At 44.7% G+C, this 12,764-nt stretch overlaps 1 protein-coding gene across 1 annotated transcript; it reads right to left on the bottom strand.

The window, feature by feature from the left end:
- Positions 1–5: 5 nt before the first annotated feature.
- naa30 (N-alpha-acetyltransferase 30, NatC catalytic subunit) lies at positions 6–7,711 on the bottom strand. The gene is made up of 4 exons (XM_056428589.1): positions 5,106–7,711; positions 3,596–3,719; positions 3,144–3,199; positions 6–675 (listed from the first exon to the last, which is right to left on the bottom strand). The coding sequence occupies exons 1-4, from the start codon at positions 5,943–5,945 to the stop codon at positions 538–540; spliced, it is 1,158 nt and encodes a 385-aa protein (XP_056284564.1). The 5' UTR covers positions 5,946–7,711; the 3' UTR covers positions 6–537.
- Between the last annotated feature and the right edge of the window lie 5,053 nt (positions 7,712–12,764).

The raw sequence follows: 12,764 nt of genomic DNA on the forward strand, positions 1-12,764 counted from the left end.
AAAAATAGACTCCAAATATTTTCTTCCCAGTAGTTCTTTTTTTTTTTTACACAGATTTTCTTTTCTTTTTTTAAACTGCCCGGTTTCCTCGTTTCACGTGTTGCTGTTTAATTTAAGTTTTTGTTGTTGTCCCGTGTTCCGCAGGAGGAGTTGGTGCGGCGTCCTCTGGGGGTTCGGACTCACTCGCGTTCCCACCGGTTCAATGCGGCATCCAAGCTTGAAGGTCATCTAGTCCGTCCCCCCCCCTCAATCCCACCTCCCCTCCTGCTCACAGAAAGTACCAGGGGCCCCTTCATGAGAAGATCAGGTGGGATGTCAGTCCGAAGCAACAATCGTTCAGAGGTCAGGGGCAGAAAAATGGGTTTGTGTGTCTGTGCATACTCCTTATGTTTGTACATAGGTGTGTGTGTGTGTGTTAGTGTTAGTGTGTGTAAATGAGCAAAATGACCAGGGCTGAGTTGAGGCCGTCAAACTGATAGCGCACGAGGTGACAGCACCCCGCTGTCCCGTCCCCTCTTCTTCCTCCTCTTCCTCCCTCTAGCGGAGCCACAGTTTGAGCCTCAGCGCGTCCACTCCGTTCAGGTAGTATCTGAACAGCCGCTTGTCTCTGACAAAACCCAAGTTCTCGTACAGCTTCAGGGCCGACTTGTTGGTGATTTCGGTCTCCAATACAACCTGGGGAGAGACAGACGGACACGGTCAGCGCGTTGCTCTACGACGCCGGAGGACCGACTGGACCGCGCAACGAGGCGCCGAAGATGTATTTGGACCCAAATAGTATGTTTTGAGTTTAAAAAAAACAGTATTCTTGGAAAATTAGTCAAAGACTGCACGTGAGAAGAGGACATAGTCACCGTGACGTCACCCGTTGGCTTTGAGGACTACAGTTGCGAAGCCTCAAATACAGAACTTTGGCCGTCATCATCTTGGTTTTTTTGGAACCAGAAGTGACACAAGAGGGTGGAGCTAAGCACAATCCAACAATACATTTATTTTTTTAGGACGGCCAAAGTATTGCAATTAATTTTCATGTCCTGAAAACACACAGTTGAAGGGTTAAAGATGGAAGACCGGCATGGCATAGACCCGTCAATCTCGAGGTAGCTCCGCCCTAAAGCATAACCCTAATTTACTAAATGATGACATCATGCTGTATTGAAGACTTGAAACTAGAGATTGAGACGTAAACTCATGTTTCCGTTGTTTGCTGAGGGAAGACATCAAGAGAGAAGTAGAGTCATTATATACAACCAGGAGTCGCCCCCTAGTGGTCAGGAGAGAGAATGCAGCTTTAACACATGAAGCACAGACTTCTTTACAAACAGAGACGTCAATTAGAAAGAATCAATGTTTAAAGCACTTACGAATTGGCTGATCCGGACGTTTACCCCTAATTTTTTGCTCATTGGTCGTCATCAATATCAACTTATTCTCTGCTCGCTGAATGCAGCAATATTCGTTGTGTATCCGAAGAGGAGCTCCAGAGATTTAGCTCAAACCCTGACTTGGTTTCACGTTGGAACAGTTCTTCCAAGAGTCGCCTGGGTTAGCACACGGGGATAAAAAACCCCATCCTTGTTGTCTGGCCCTCTTTACACAACATTGGTAAATTTGTCTGGATTAAAGTCCATATTACACACACATTAAGGCCATATTATCTACCTCCCTATTTATATTCCCTACTGAAGCCAAATAGATATTCTGCAGATGCAACCTCTGTCCTCGGGGGTCAAACTGTGGACGTCATTCCTAATTCCTGCACCGTTTTTTGGTGAGAACGCTTTTTTGTTTTCAGCCCCTCATCTTGTTGTGCGCTAGAGTGACATTTTAAACTAGATTACCTCTCGAGGATGCACATTTAAAAACCTGTGTTGAGGCTCATTTGATTGCTAAATGTCCTTATATTGACTCAGAATTTGTTGATGTGATTTGCTGGTTGGTTTTAAATCTGTTGTTTGTGTTTTCATGTGTTTTCTGATAATAACCAGGACCCTCTCGTTAAAGAGATTCAAAATCTCTATGGATTTATTCTGGAAGAACATTTTTTTAATGAAAAGGCCAATAAATGAGCTTTTACGTGCAGATGGGAGGGTCAGCTGTCGGTCAAGAACAGCTTCAATTAGTAAACTAGCTTCTGATTACACAACAAAGTCTCATGTTATATATCCATGCGTGTTAAATACACACACACACACACACACACACACACACAGTGCAAACAAGACAGTTTTAAAGCAGCTGAAATACACCTTAGTTGAAAAGTACACAACACAGACAACGTCCCAGTAAGTCAGAATTCCCATAAAACGGAAAAATAATGCGTGTTGAATCCTCGTCAGTCGTTTAGTCTCCAACACCTCAAATGATCCGAGAGAGTTTCATACGGAGTCTCATCTCGCCCTCAAACTTCTGGAGGTTTCCAAATGATTTCAAAACCTACTGTGTGTGTATGCGAGTCAGCGTGCGGTTATTCAGAGCCTGAAATACCGAGAGGCTCGGAGCAGCTGAGTATCTTTCCAAGGTCACCGGCAAAAATAAGATAAGTGAAAGACGGGGAAAAGAGAAGCGGTCCTTGAAATTCAAGCAGCACATTCTTCGGGTTCTTTTGATTGGCGCTCATCAAAAGCCGAACCAAGGGCGCAAATGTTTTTCAATCATTTTCACGTGTTATTTTTCTGTATTCACAGTATTTTCTGTACAATCTGGTTTGATAAATGCAAAAAAGTGTCCCCGAGTCCAGCTTGTGTGTGAATATCGGGACATGAAACCACAAAACCTGTGTGTGTCCCATGCTTTTCCTCAAGAACTCCAATACAGGGTTCTTACACATTTTGACCAATGGATTTCATGACTTTTCCATGACTTTAAACCAAATTTCCATGACCAAACTGAAATCTCGGTATAAACATGAACATTTTTGAAAATTGTGCGTATCGAGAGCGTACGCCGGCTTGTATTTCGAGCGTCTTTCTTTAAAAAACGTATTAACTATTTCAAACTCGGCGTAAATGAACATGTGATTATAACAATTTCCATGACTTTTCCCAAACTTTTATGATTTAAGTTTTTTCCATGACTTTTCCAGGTTTTCCATGACCGTACGAACCCTGCTAATATTCTGTGGACGTGCCTCTGCAGCTTACCTCATCACAGTCACCCTCCACCATGGCATAGATGGCCTTCTTCACCAGATTAGTACCTGAAACGGAGGAGACGGCGTGCAAAAATTAACCCAAAACAAATTGTTCAGAAAAGAGCACGTGACGTCCGTTAGTAGAATACATGTCACTTCAGGTTCAAGCATCGTGTTACACATCATGCCCATGGTGTATATCTAAATACTGCATTTGCATCAAGATATTCGGTTGTCAGAGAAAGCCCAAACGACTTTGTCCCGGCTCCACATTGCAGAAGGACAGACTTTTATGTTTATTCTTTAATATGTATAATGTCTCTAAAACGCTGACCAACGTTTCTCTTAAAAAGGAGAGTTTGTTTTTCTTGCCGCGGTCGGCCCGGGGTTCGCTAATGGGCGAATGCGTGTTTAAATAAATTGAATTATTTAGTACGGGAAACACGCAGGTCGAGATCTCACCGATGCTTTTCCTTCTGTGTTCCGAGTCCACGGCCAGCATGGCGATGTAGCCGCGGCGGAACATCTTCTTGTGCATGTCAAGCTTACATACGATGGCTCCGACACACTCCTGCTCCACCATGGCCTGTGACACACACACACACACACACACACACACACACACAGAGAGACACACACACAGAGAGACACACACGTTAGGGCCTCTGAGTGTCTGCGGGAAAAGCTTACAGTCCCCGTCATCCTGCCAGTTCAGCTGGTTCTCTTCCAGCTGACATTTGACCCCCCCTTTAAAAGACACTTCCTTTTACGGCACATGGATCGCTTCCGGCAAACCGGAACCGAGTTCATGACCTTGAGGCTCGAGAGGATAAACAAAAGAAGGACAGTGTTTGTCGAAGTGGAAACCCCCTGACGGGACCGTGTCAGTGGAAGAGGGAACACCGATTGACAGTTTATTTACGCTCAACTAAAACTGGAATGCCAGGGTTTAAAAACCTCGGCCTGCTCCTGAATTCCCGCTCATGAGACGGGGAAAAAAATACCTTTACACGAAGTATATAAACGATATCATCGTGTCAGTTTAATTTCCCCGACTTTGCGGCTTATACCCTACCATTATTTAAGCAAGCCCTCAAAACACACCTCTTCCAACTCGCTTTCACCCGCTAATCCCTGACCCCGATACGACTCACACAGCTTCCCCAGTTGGTTTTCCTGTCTTTATGTTATTGTTCCGTTTGAATCTTGTTCCCTGTAAAGCGTCTTTGGGTACTTAGAAAAGCGCTATAGAAGTCTGAATTATTACCTTCGCATTGAAAATGCGGAAGGTTATGTTTTGATCACCGTGTATTTATTTATTTGTATGCGTGTTACTCGCATAACTCAAAAAGTGTTAAACCGAATCGCATGACATCTGGTGGGATGATTGGTTATTATCCGGGGACCATTTGATTAGATTTTGGGATCGATCGGGTCAAAGGTCAAGGTCATGAACAGGTCAAAATCTTCTTTTTACCATCGCGCGGTCAATTTGTATCCAATTGTCATGCAACCAATGCCAAAATGTTCATAATTCAATGCCCAATCTTGCGATATGCGAAGGTATGCGCTCTACCGAGTGCCTGTTCTAGTTATTATTATTAAGTCAGACGGGAATCGACAAAACCAACACGGCTCAAGGCTTCGTCATAGAAACGTGTTGCAGCTGCCAACATATACAATACACACTCAAACGCAATGTGCTGTCAGCCACACTTTGTGTGATTAAACTGTGTGTGTGTGTGTGTGTGTGTGTAGATCAGCACAATGTGGCTGCCTAGAAACACACTGACAGTTGATGGTACAGCTGAGTGTGCAGTCACGCCCAGCCTCAATACTGCTTTGCACCTTTAACCTTTGAGCTGGATCCCACTTTATTTCGACTCGAGGATCAGTTATTGAGTTTTTTTTTACTGGTTTTATCCATGTATTCACACAGAGTATGTCGAGATGGCCTCAGTGTCACACTCACCAGAAAGCAGAGCTGCGGCCAGTTGTGGATGAAGTACCTGTAGGTGTAAATCGAATAAGGCTCAGACAAGTCCTTGGTGATCAGTCTCATGATCCACGGCATCTGGAGCTCAGACTCGTAGCGGACGTAGCGGATGCCGTGGCTGTCCTCTTCCGCTCGGCCCGGAGACCCGCGGAGGCCGAGCCGGGCCAGCTCGGCGACCGGCGGCTGGCGCAGCAGCTGCGGGTCGCCGGGGCTCTCCTCCCCGCCGGGCCCGGCGCCCGGCGGCCTCGGTGGCTCCGTGAGGTCGAAGCCCTCGCCGTGGCCTCCGTCCCCCCCGCGGGCCGCCTCGGTTCTCGTGTGACCCGGCATCCCGTTCACGCTATTGTTACCGAAAGGAGAGCGACGGCCGTTTTTAGAGAAGGGGCCGCGGCCTTCGTGTTGGCAGCGCTCGCTGCTGTTTCTGGCGGCCGGAGCCTCCTCGTCGTCGCTGTCACAGTTGTCCACGGACGGTCTCGGGTCGTCGGGCCGGTTCCCCGCGGCGTGCTGGTGGCCGTCGGCGTCCTCCGACGGGCTGGCCAAGCCGTTAGACTGCTGCTGCTCCCGGGCTTGCATTTTGAGGTGCAGCGCCGCCGGGCTAGCTCTCGCCAGCATGTTGTTCTGCTTCTTATTAACCGGCCCGTTAATCTCGTTTAGCGGCACCGACGTCTTCCCCGTACCGGCGGGAACACAGTGCTCCCTGCAGCAGGCCGGCTCTCCGCCTTCCCCTGCCGGGTCCGCGCTCCCAGCCCCGGGGAAAGGAGGAATTTCAGCCGGGGATGCGGGCAGTGCGCTACTAGGCCCAGGCGGCACTGTGGCCATCCCACCGCATTAAGGTGGAGATTCACGCTTCGAAAACGTTTTACACGAACTCATCGACGAGGCGAACATGTATGCAATCAATATACACGTTAGTTCACCGAATATCGCATAAATCCAAGGATATTTGAGGCGGTAACGGATCCGCTGGCGACGTTTGTCGGCGCTTTCTCCTCAGTTTACCTACTGCCGGAAATTGCTGTCGCAGCAAACGCCATTGCAACAGCAGCCAGAGACGTTTTACGACAGTGCTGTAACGCGTGACAGATTCAGGGTTTTTTCTTCTTCTTTTTTTCCATACACCAGAGCCAATAATGCTTACTGTTTAAATAATGTCCTTATCCTACCCATCTTCCGTCAATTTTGTTTTGTAAGAATGTCAAAAATATCGAAGAGGATTATAGAAAGAGAAGAAAAACACAAATAAGAAAGTGAAACTGGTTATATGGAACGGGATTAAAAAAAACTGTTATTCGTATGTTGATGTATAGCCTATAAAGCCCCCCGACGTATTTCGCTATTAACCCTGAAAAAAAAACAGCTAAATCAAGTGTGTTATACAAGACATTTATAAGCAACATTAGGAAATGATAAAGGGGAATATATTCTTTATTTAAATTATATTGACAAATATTTAAATACAGAGACTCTTCTCACATTATATGCTTTCCATTTTATACATATCTGATTGCATAATATCGGACTTATTAACAGTGTAATTTTCAGCGTCAACCGTGATAATTTAGGAAACTGTCTACTTTCTTACCAGCAGAGGGCACTAAATTAAGGATTTAGTTGTTTATTATTTATTTAAAAAACTTTTTGCATCAACACTGCAGTTTCTCCAGTAGATGTCACCAGTAGATTATTTTCCTATTGGCTTTTCCTTACCAGTTTGCTATCATTCTGGAAAGTACACGCCAGTTTTGAGCAAAATGCATTTATCTTGAGAAACCTAATAAAGTTGTCAGACTTAATACTTCCACTCCATTACTTTCCGGAAGGGAAATGTGTGTAATTTTCACTTCATCCCTGTCTGTATCACACTGTACCTGTGAGTTATCTCAGAATAAGGTATACTATTTAAACATTTAAAACCCCAATGTATACATTTAGCTCATGATATTAACACAGTGAGTGTTAATGAGGTTTCTGACTGAAGTAAGCCAAGATTATTTGTATCCATGTTGTGTAACAGCATGCATTTTATTCTGAAGGAACCAAGCAGAACCAAATAGAACTGTACATACTTGGTGTTTTCAAATCTTTAATTATGTCACAGACAGACTTGTCCATGTGTGTTTGACCTTGGATGACGGACTCCTTAACCCTCCTGTTACCTTTCGGGTCAATTTGACCCCATTCAATGTTTAATGTCGGTGTTCTTTGGGGTCAATTTGACCCCAGGCTGTTTTTCACTGTCAAACATAGAAGAAATATCAAGTTTTTTATATATTTAAAGGGCTATTTAGGTAGTCAACAAACAAACATAAAGTATCTCACACTTAAATTTGGGAAACAATATTAATTCTAATAATTTTCTGGAGGTTTTAATTGCTGGGGTCAAATTGACCCCGATGGTAAAATATGGTAGTAAATGTAAAGGTAACAGGAGGGTTAAACAACACAGAGCGGCGATGAATCCTCAAGTCCCCAGCTGCCTCACAATGTGTGTAATCTCTCTGAAGTAAGAATGGATTACCGACTGAAAGATCATTTTATAAAAAAACGATATAATGATCGTAACACACTTTGCTGCAAAAGATCCATTTCAGGAACGAGTTATGTTTTATCAATAAAATTATGCATTAAAATCTGAATGTTTAGTTCAGACTAAAGAACGCTGTCATCATTGTAGCTGAAGATAGAACTGGGGAGTTGTATTATATATATATATATATATGTATATATATATACATAATACATATATATATATAATATATATATAATAAATATATATATATATATATATATATTATATATATATATATAATGTGAGACTTGTATCAACTGTTTGATACAAACTTCTGTTGGTATTATCCCGGAATATATAAGGTTTAAAAAAACAACTTGCCCTGTTATCGCTAAAATTAGAAAACATAAACATAAATACACATTTTAAAAAATCCAAACAAATCTTTATTCATTCATCAAATATTGGGCCCTTTTTTGCAAATGGAAAAAAACACATGGGGGGGGGGGGATATTGGATTTTTTTTCTAATGACACTGTCGCCATTCTATATTCTTGTCAAAGAGATAAACACAACTTCTGAAAAATAATTTTTTCAAAGCATGCGATTCAAGCCTGACTTGACCGATAGTCTCCCAGGCCGACTCTATTCAAGCGTCTGCCCATCGTAGGTGGCAGTGTTGCTCCATCGCGTCTTCAGCCTGTCCCTCATCACTATTGAAAAAGACATCGTGTGAACTTTCAAGTCCAAATCGCAAAATGCACTATTTCCTAAATGCAAAGCGACAGAGGAAACATCCCTTGAGCTCTAACACATGAGATATTATAACACGCAGATAGATTTCTTGATTGGAGCTAAATCCCCATGCGCAGCAAACACACGTGTGCCTGATGTACGTGGAAAGACAAAGTCCTATTTTGTTTGTAGATGTATAAATACACACACGTTACATAAAAAAAGAAACAGGAGGAAGAAGACAGGAAAAAAGAGAGAGACGGCCCTTTGAAAGCTATAAGCCTCGGGGCTGAGAACTCTCTGAAGAGCTGGAATCAGACATGCACAATCAGTTCCCCTCTTCAAATCTCCTTTACAGGCCTATCTACTTGAACAGGCTTCTCTTAATTACTTTCTCTATCACTTAGCGAGCCGTGCCTGCATGGGACTAGCAGCAGCGGCGGCGGCAGCGTCGTGCCAGAGACACTTGGCTGGTTCGAACCCATATTTAGATATCGTCTTTCCCACAATCCGGTCCCGTACCCCCCCCCCCCCCACCTCCACCTCCTCCTCCTTTTATTCTATTTGCTCTTGTCTCTCTCCGTGGCTCTCCCCATCCCGTCTCTCCATACCCTTTTCCAAATATCTCCAGGGCATCGGTTGCGTCATGTGACTGGTGCGCTTGTGATTACAGCAGTTGGCAACCTCTACCCCTCGATGAGGAAGAACACCCCCCCCCCCCTAAGAAAAATAGCTTGAAAAAGAAACGACACGCATGTGAAGGAGTACAAAGGTCAGTGTGGGACAACTACACCCAAACACCCTCCGTCGTCGAGTCCCTCACTGTGGGTCTGAAGCTGGAGGCCGAGCTTTGGATCTCCTCCCCTCTCCCCTCTCCTGTCTCGTTGGCTCTCTCTCTCTCCTCACTCTGCTCACTTGCCTGTTTCCTCCTCCTCCTCCTCCTTCCTCTTCTCTCTGTCTGGCGTCTGGTCCACTAGAGCTGCATTTAATTAGTTTCCATTGGGTTAATTAGGGGCTAAAGTTAGGGGGTCGGACCGTGAACAAAAGCAGGTCGGGGCTGGACGGATGCAGGTGCTCCGCTGCGGTTGCCAGATTTCCACCGTTCAGATTAAGATGGCTGCAATGTACAATCTGGAGTATTGAGGAGAGAGAGATAGACCCACTGCTGCAGGGGAGGAGGTGTTCCACCACAGACGGGGTGGCACCGCCGTGCCTATATTACCTGATACATTTCAACATATTTTCTTCAAAAATAATGGAGAAAGTCATTTTTACAGGTTTTTCAGAAAACACAAAAAACTTGACCACATATTGATGTATATGTGATATTGTGATATATTATACTACAGGGGTAGAATCAACTGAGGGTGGAGGCGATTTTACCTGAGGTGGCCAGTATCATGAGGAGATAATTAAGACAAAATATAACTTTAGCCATTATTTATGCTTTAAAATCTGAATGTTTATTTCAGACTAAAGAACGTTGTCATCGTTGTAGCTGAAGATAGAACTGGGGAGTTGTATATATATATAAATATGTATATATAAATATATATAAATAAAATATGTATATATAAATATATATACAAATATGTATATATATGAATATATATATGTATATTTAAATATCTATATATACATATTTAAATATCTCCATGTAATGTGAGACTTGTATCAAATGTTTTCAAACAAACTTCTGTTGGTATTACCATATAAGGTTTAAAAAACAATTCATAAAATAACTTAGGCCATTATTTTAGGAAGGTGACGATATGTTTCCTCTAACTTTCACGTCTTTTCCCCCTCTCACACTACACTGCCACACATCACAAGGCGCTGATGTAATGTACGGAGTGGGCAAGATGTCTCTGCCAGTCTCTTTCTCAATTTCCATGCACGATGCCGCGTTGTGTACGTTCGCGCTCGTATCGCTTCTAGCACTCGGTCCTCTCCTTTCATCTGTGAGCGACAGCTATGTACCCCTCTCCTGCTTTTTTTTGCTTTTGTTGGCATGGTGGTGTAAAATGAAGAACGTGTGAAGGAGGACATCAAATTGACCAGAGCAGGACAAGTGAAGTACATAAAATGGGCAAATTCCAGCATGTGAAGTGCACATCAGTTGTTACAAGTGCAGTGATCATGTACATGAAATATGTGACTGGGGGGAAGCTTCAGGCTGCGGCGCTTTGAAGGTTATAGCTGCTTTAGTCATTGTACTTTTGGCTCATGTTTACAATCATTTGAACCATTAAAGTGGTGAATTGGAGCTTTTCATGCGCGCAAAAATATATTCACCGAGATGCCGACTTGTGTGTGACTTTAATTGCGGAAGAAGAGCGAGAAAGATGCACAATTTGACCTTTTCTTCCGTCCCGTGGAGATGAAGCGGGATCAGATGAAGTGATACAGGGAGGAGAGAGAGAGGAGGGCGAGGACAGAGGAGAGAGAGAGAGAGAGAGAGCATCTCTGGCATGGCTGGCGGCCCCTCGGTGTGTGAGGGTCCCAGGGCCCTTTAGACAGGCGCCAGCCCAGCAGGGAAGCAGAGACAATCAAGCAGCACCAGATCCAATGCACAGAGATGGATGGAGATGAGGAGACGCAGAGGGGAGGATAGAGGAGGAGGAGGAGGAGGAGGAGGGGGGGCAGAGTGCACAGTTCAGGAGTGTTGGAGGACAGGACAAGGAGAACAGCAGACGTGTCGCAGGTACAGAGACGGAAAGAGCGGCATAGTAAAAAAAAAGAAAAAAAGATGAAAGTGAGATGGATGGGGAGGGAGAGAGAACGACAGCAGATCAAGAGGAGGTTGAGAGGAGAAAGGAAGGAAGAAAAGGGAGAAAGATAGCGCGCTCTTTCACTCGGGTACCAGTCTTTATCGCAGGCCCAGATCGTGGCGTATGAACAGTGATCCAAGTCAACCATCTGCTGAGGCCAGATAAGCCTGGGAGAGCCAGGCATTGAGCTGTCACTCAGGGAGGAGCGCCGGGAAAAGAAAGAGAGAAACAGAGGAGAAATAAAGACGGAACGGGGAAGGCGAGAGAGAGATGGATGGAGAGGGAGGGAGGGATGGAGGGGTCCGTGCGTACAAGGTATGGAGAATTCAAAAGGAGAAGATTTACGCGGACTGGAGAGCCTCCGTCTCGTTGGGGAAGGACTTAACGCCAAAGAGACGTCCAGCGAGAAATAATCCTCCAGTTAATGAGAAGAACAATAAAACTGTTTATCGGGTTTTTATTTTGTGCCAACCCACACACACACACACACACACACACATTCTTACACATCCACTCCTAATCACGCCATGACACAAGGCTGTTTGTTGTTCATTTTCTGACACTAACACACACACACACACACATACACACACAGATATATGCATACATGTCACCACAGCCTATATGGGCAAAATCAGGCTGTTTTCATTTTCTTAAAATAACTCTTGAGTTCACAACACACACGTCGTCTCGGTTGATTCGACGCCTCTCCCGGTGGCGAGGATCCCCCGAGTGGAAGATGGGTTACTCGTTGATTAAGCCTCTATGTGTGCAGGTGATTAAGTTAAATCCCACTTAAACATACCCCGCTAAACCACTTACTGCATATATATGAATGGCATTATTATTATGAGTGTGAGGAAGAGACAGGAAGTAGATAAAACGTTTATTGCACGATTTTCTGTCACCATTCGGCAGATTTTGTGTTTTTTTAAAAGGCACGTTTGACATTTCTCTCGATGTGTGTGTGTGTTTGTGTTTGTAGCGTGATATTGTGGTATAGTGCGGGGGCATGAATTAAGGCCGGGAGGGGGGTCAGGCCCGGGGAGTGGGGGGTTAGGAGAGGATTAGCCGAGGCCAGTTGGATCATTTTACAGCCGGAGGACCCCCCCTCACCCTTTGCAGTCTCCTGGACAATGAGGATTAAACTCCTCTTGTTCCTCAACTCCAAAAAACGGCAGGACGACAAAGACACTATTCCTCCTGGGTCCCCATGGCTGTGGCTGGGAGCTGAGCTGAGGAGGGGAGGGAAGGAGGGAAGGAGGGAAGGAGGGAAGAGGAGGAGGCAGGGAGGCAGGGAGGCAGGGGGTCCATCATAAAATTAATCCCTTCACAGTTTCCTCGGGGTGCAAAGTGAGATATGAGGCAGACATGTCGAATGAAACGCTACAGTCATCTCAGGGCACGGCGATAAAAGCAAATATTAAACTAATGGGGCTCGTCATTAGAGCCTCCGTTGAGCGGATCGAGAGGGTCGTGCTCTCCGGCGATTATCAATACCAATACAACTTCTCCTATCTCAGCGGCGTGGCTTCATGAGGATATTTAAACTCACTTACCCATAATCCTCAGGGTGGAAACCACAGTTTTAAAAGTGTTTAACGTTGGATATCACTCCTCGCG

Source organism: Pseudoliparis swirei, chromosome 12 (genome assembly GCF_029220125.1).
Source record: "Pseudoliparis swirei isolate HS2019 ecotype Mariana Trench chromosome 12, NWPU_hadal_v1, whole genome shotgun sequence".
Classification (NCBI taxonomy): Eukaryota; Metazoa; Chordata; class Actinopteri; order Perciformes; family Liparidae; genus Pseudoliparis; species Pseudoliparis swirei.

What these genes read in the sequence shown, in the direction of transcription:
- naa30 (XM_056428589.1), bottom strand. Translation starts at nt 5,945, where the DNA reads ATGGCCACAGTGCCGCCTGGGCCTAGTAGCGCACTGCCCGCATCCCCG. An exon ending in GGCCGCAGCTCTGCTTTCTG is followed by an intron (nt 3,720 to 5,105) that starts GTGAGTGTGACA and finishes TGTGTGTCACAG; the next exon opens with GCCATGGTGGAGCAGGAGTG. An exon ending in TGGAGGGTGACTGTGATGAG is followed by an intron (nt 676 to 3,143) that starts GTAAGCTGCAGA and finishes GTCTCTCCCCAG; the next exon opens with GTTGTATTGGAGACCGAAAT.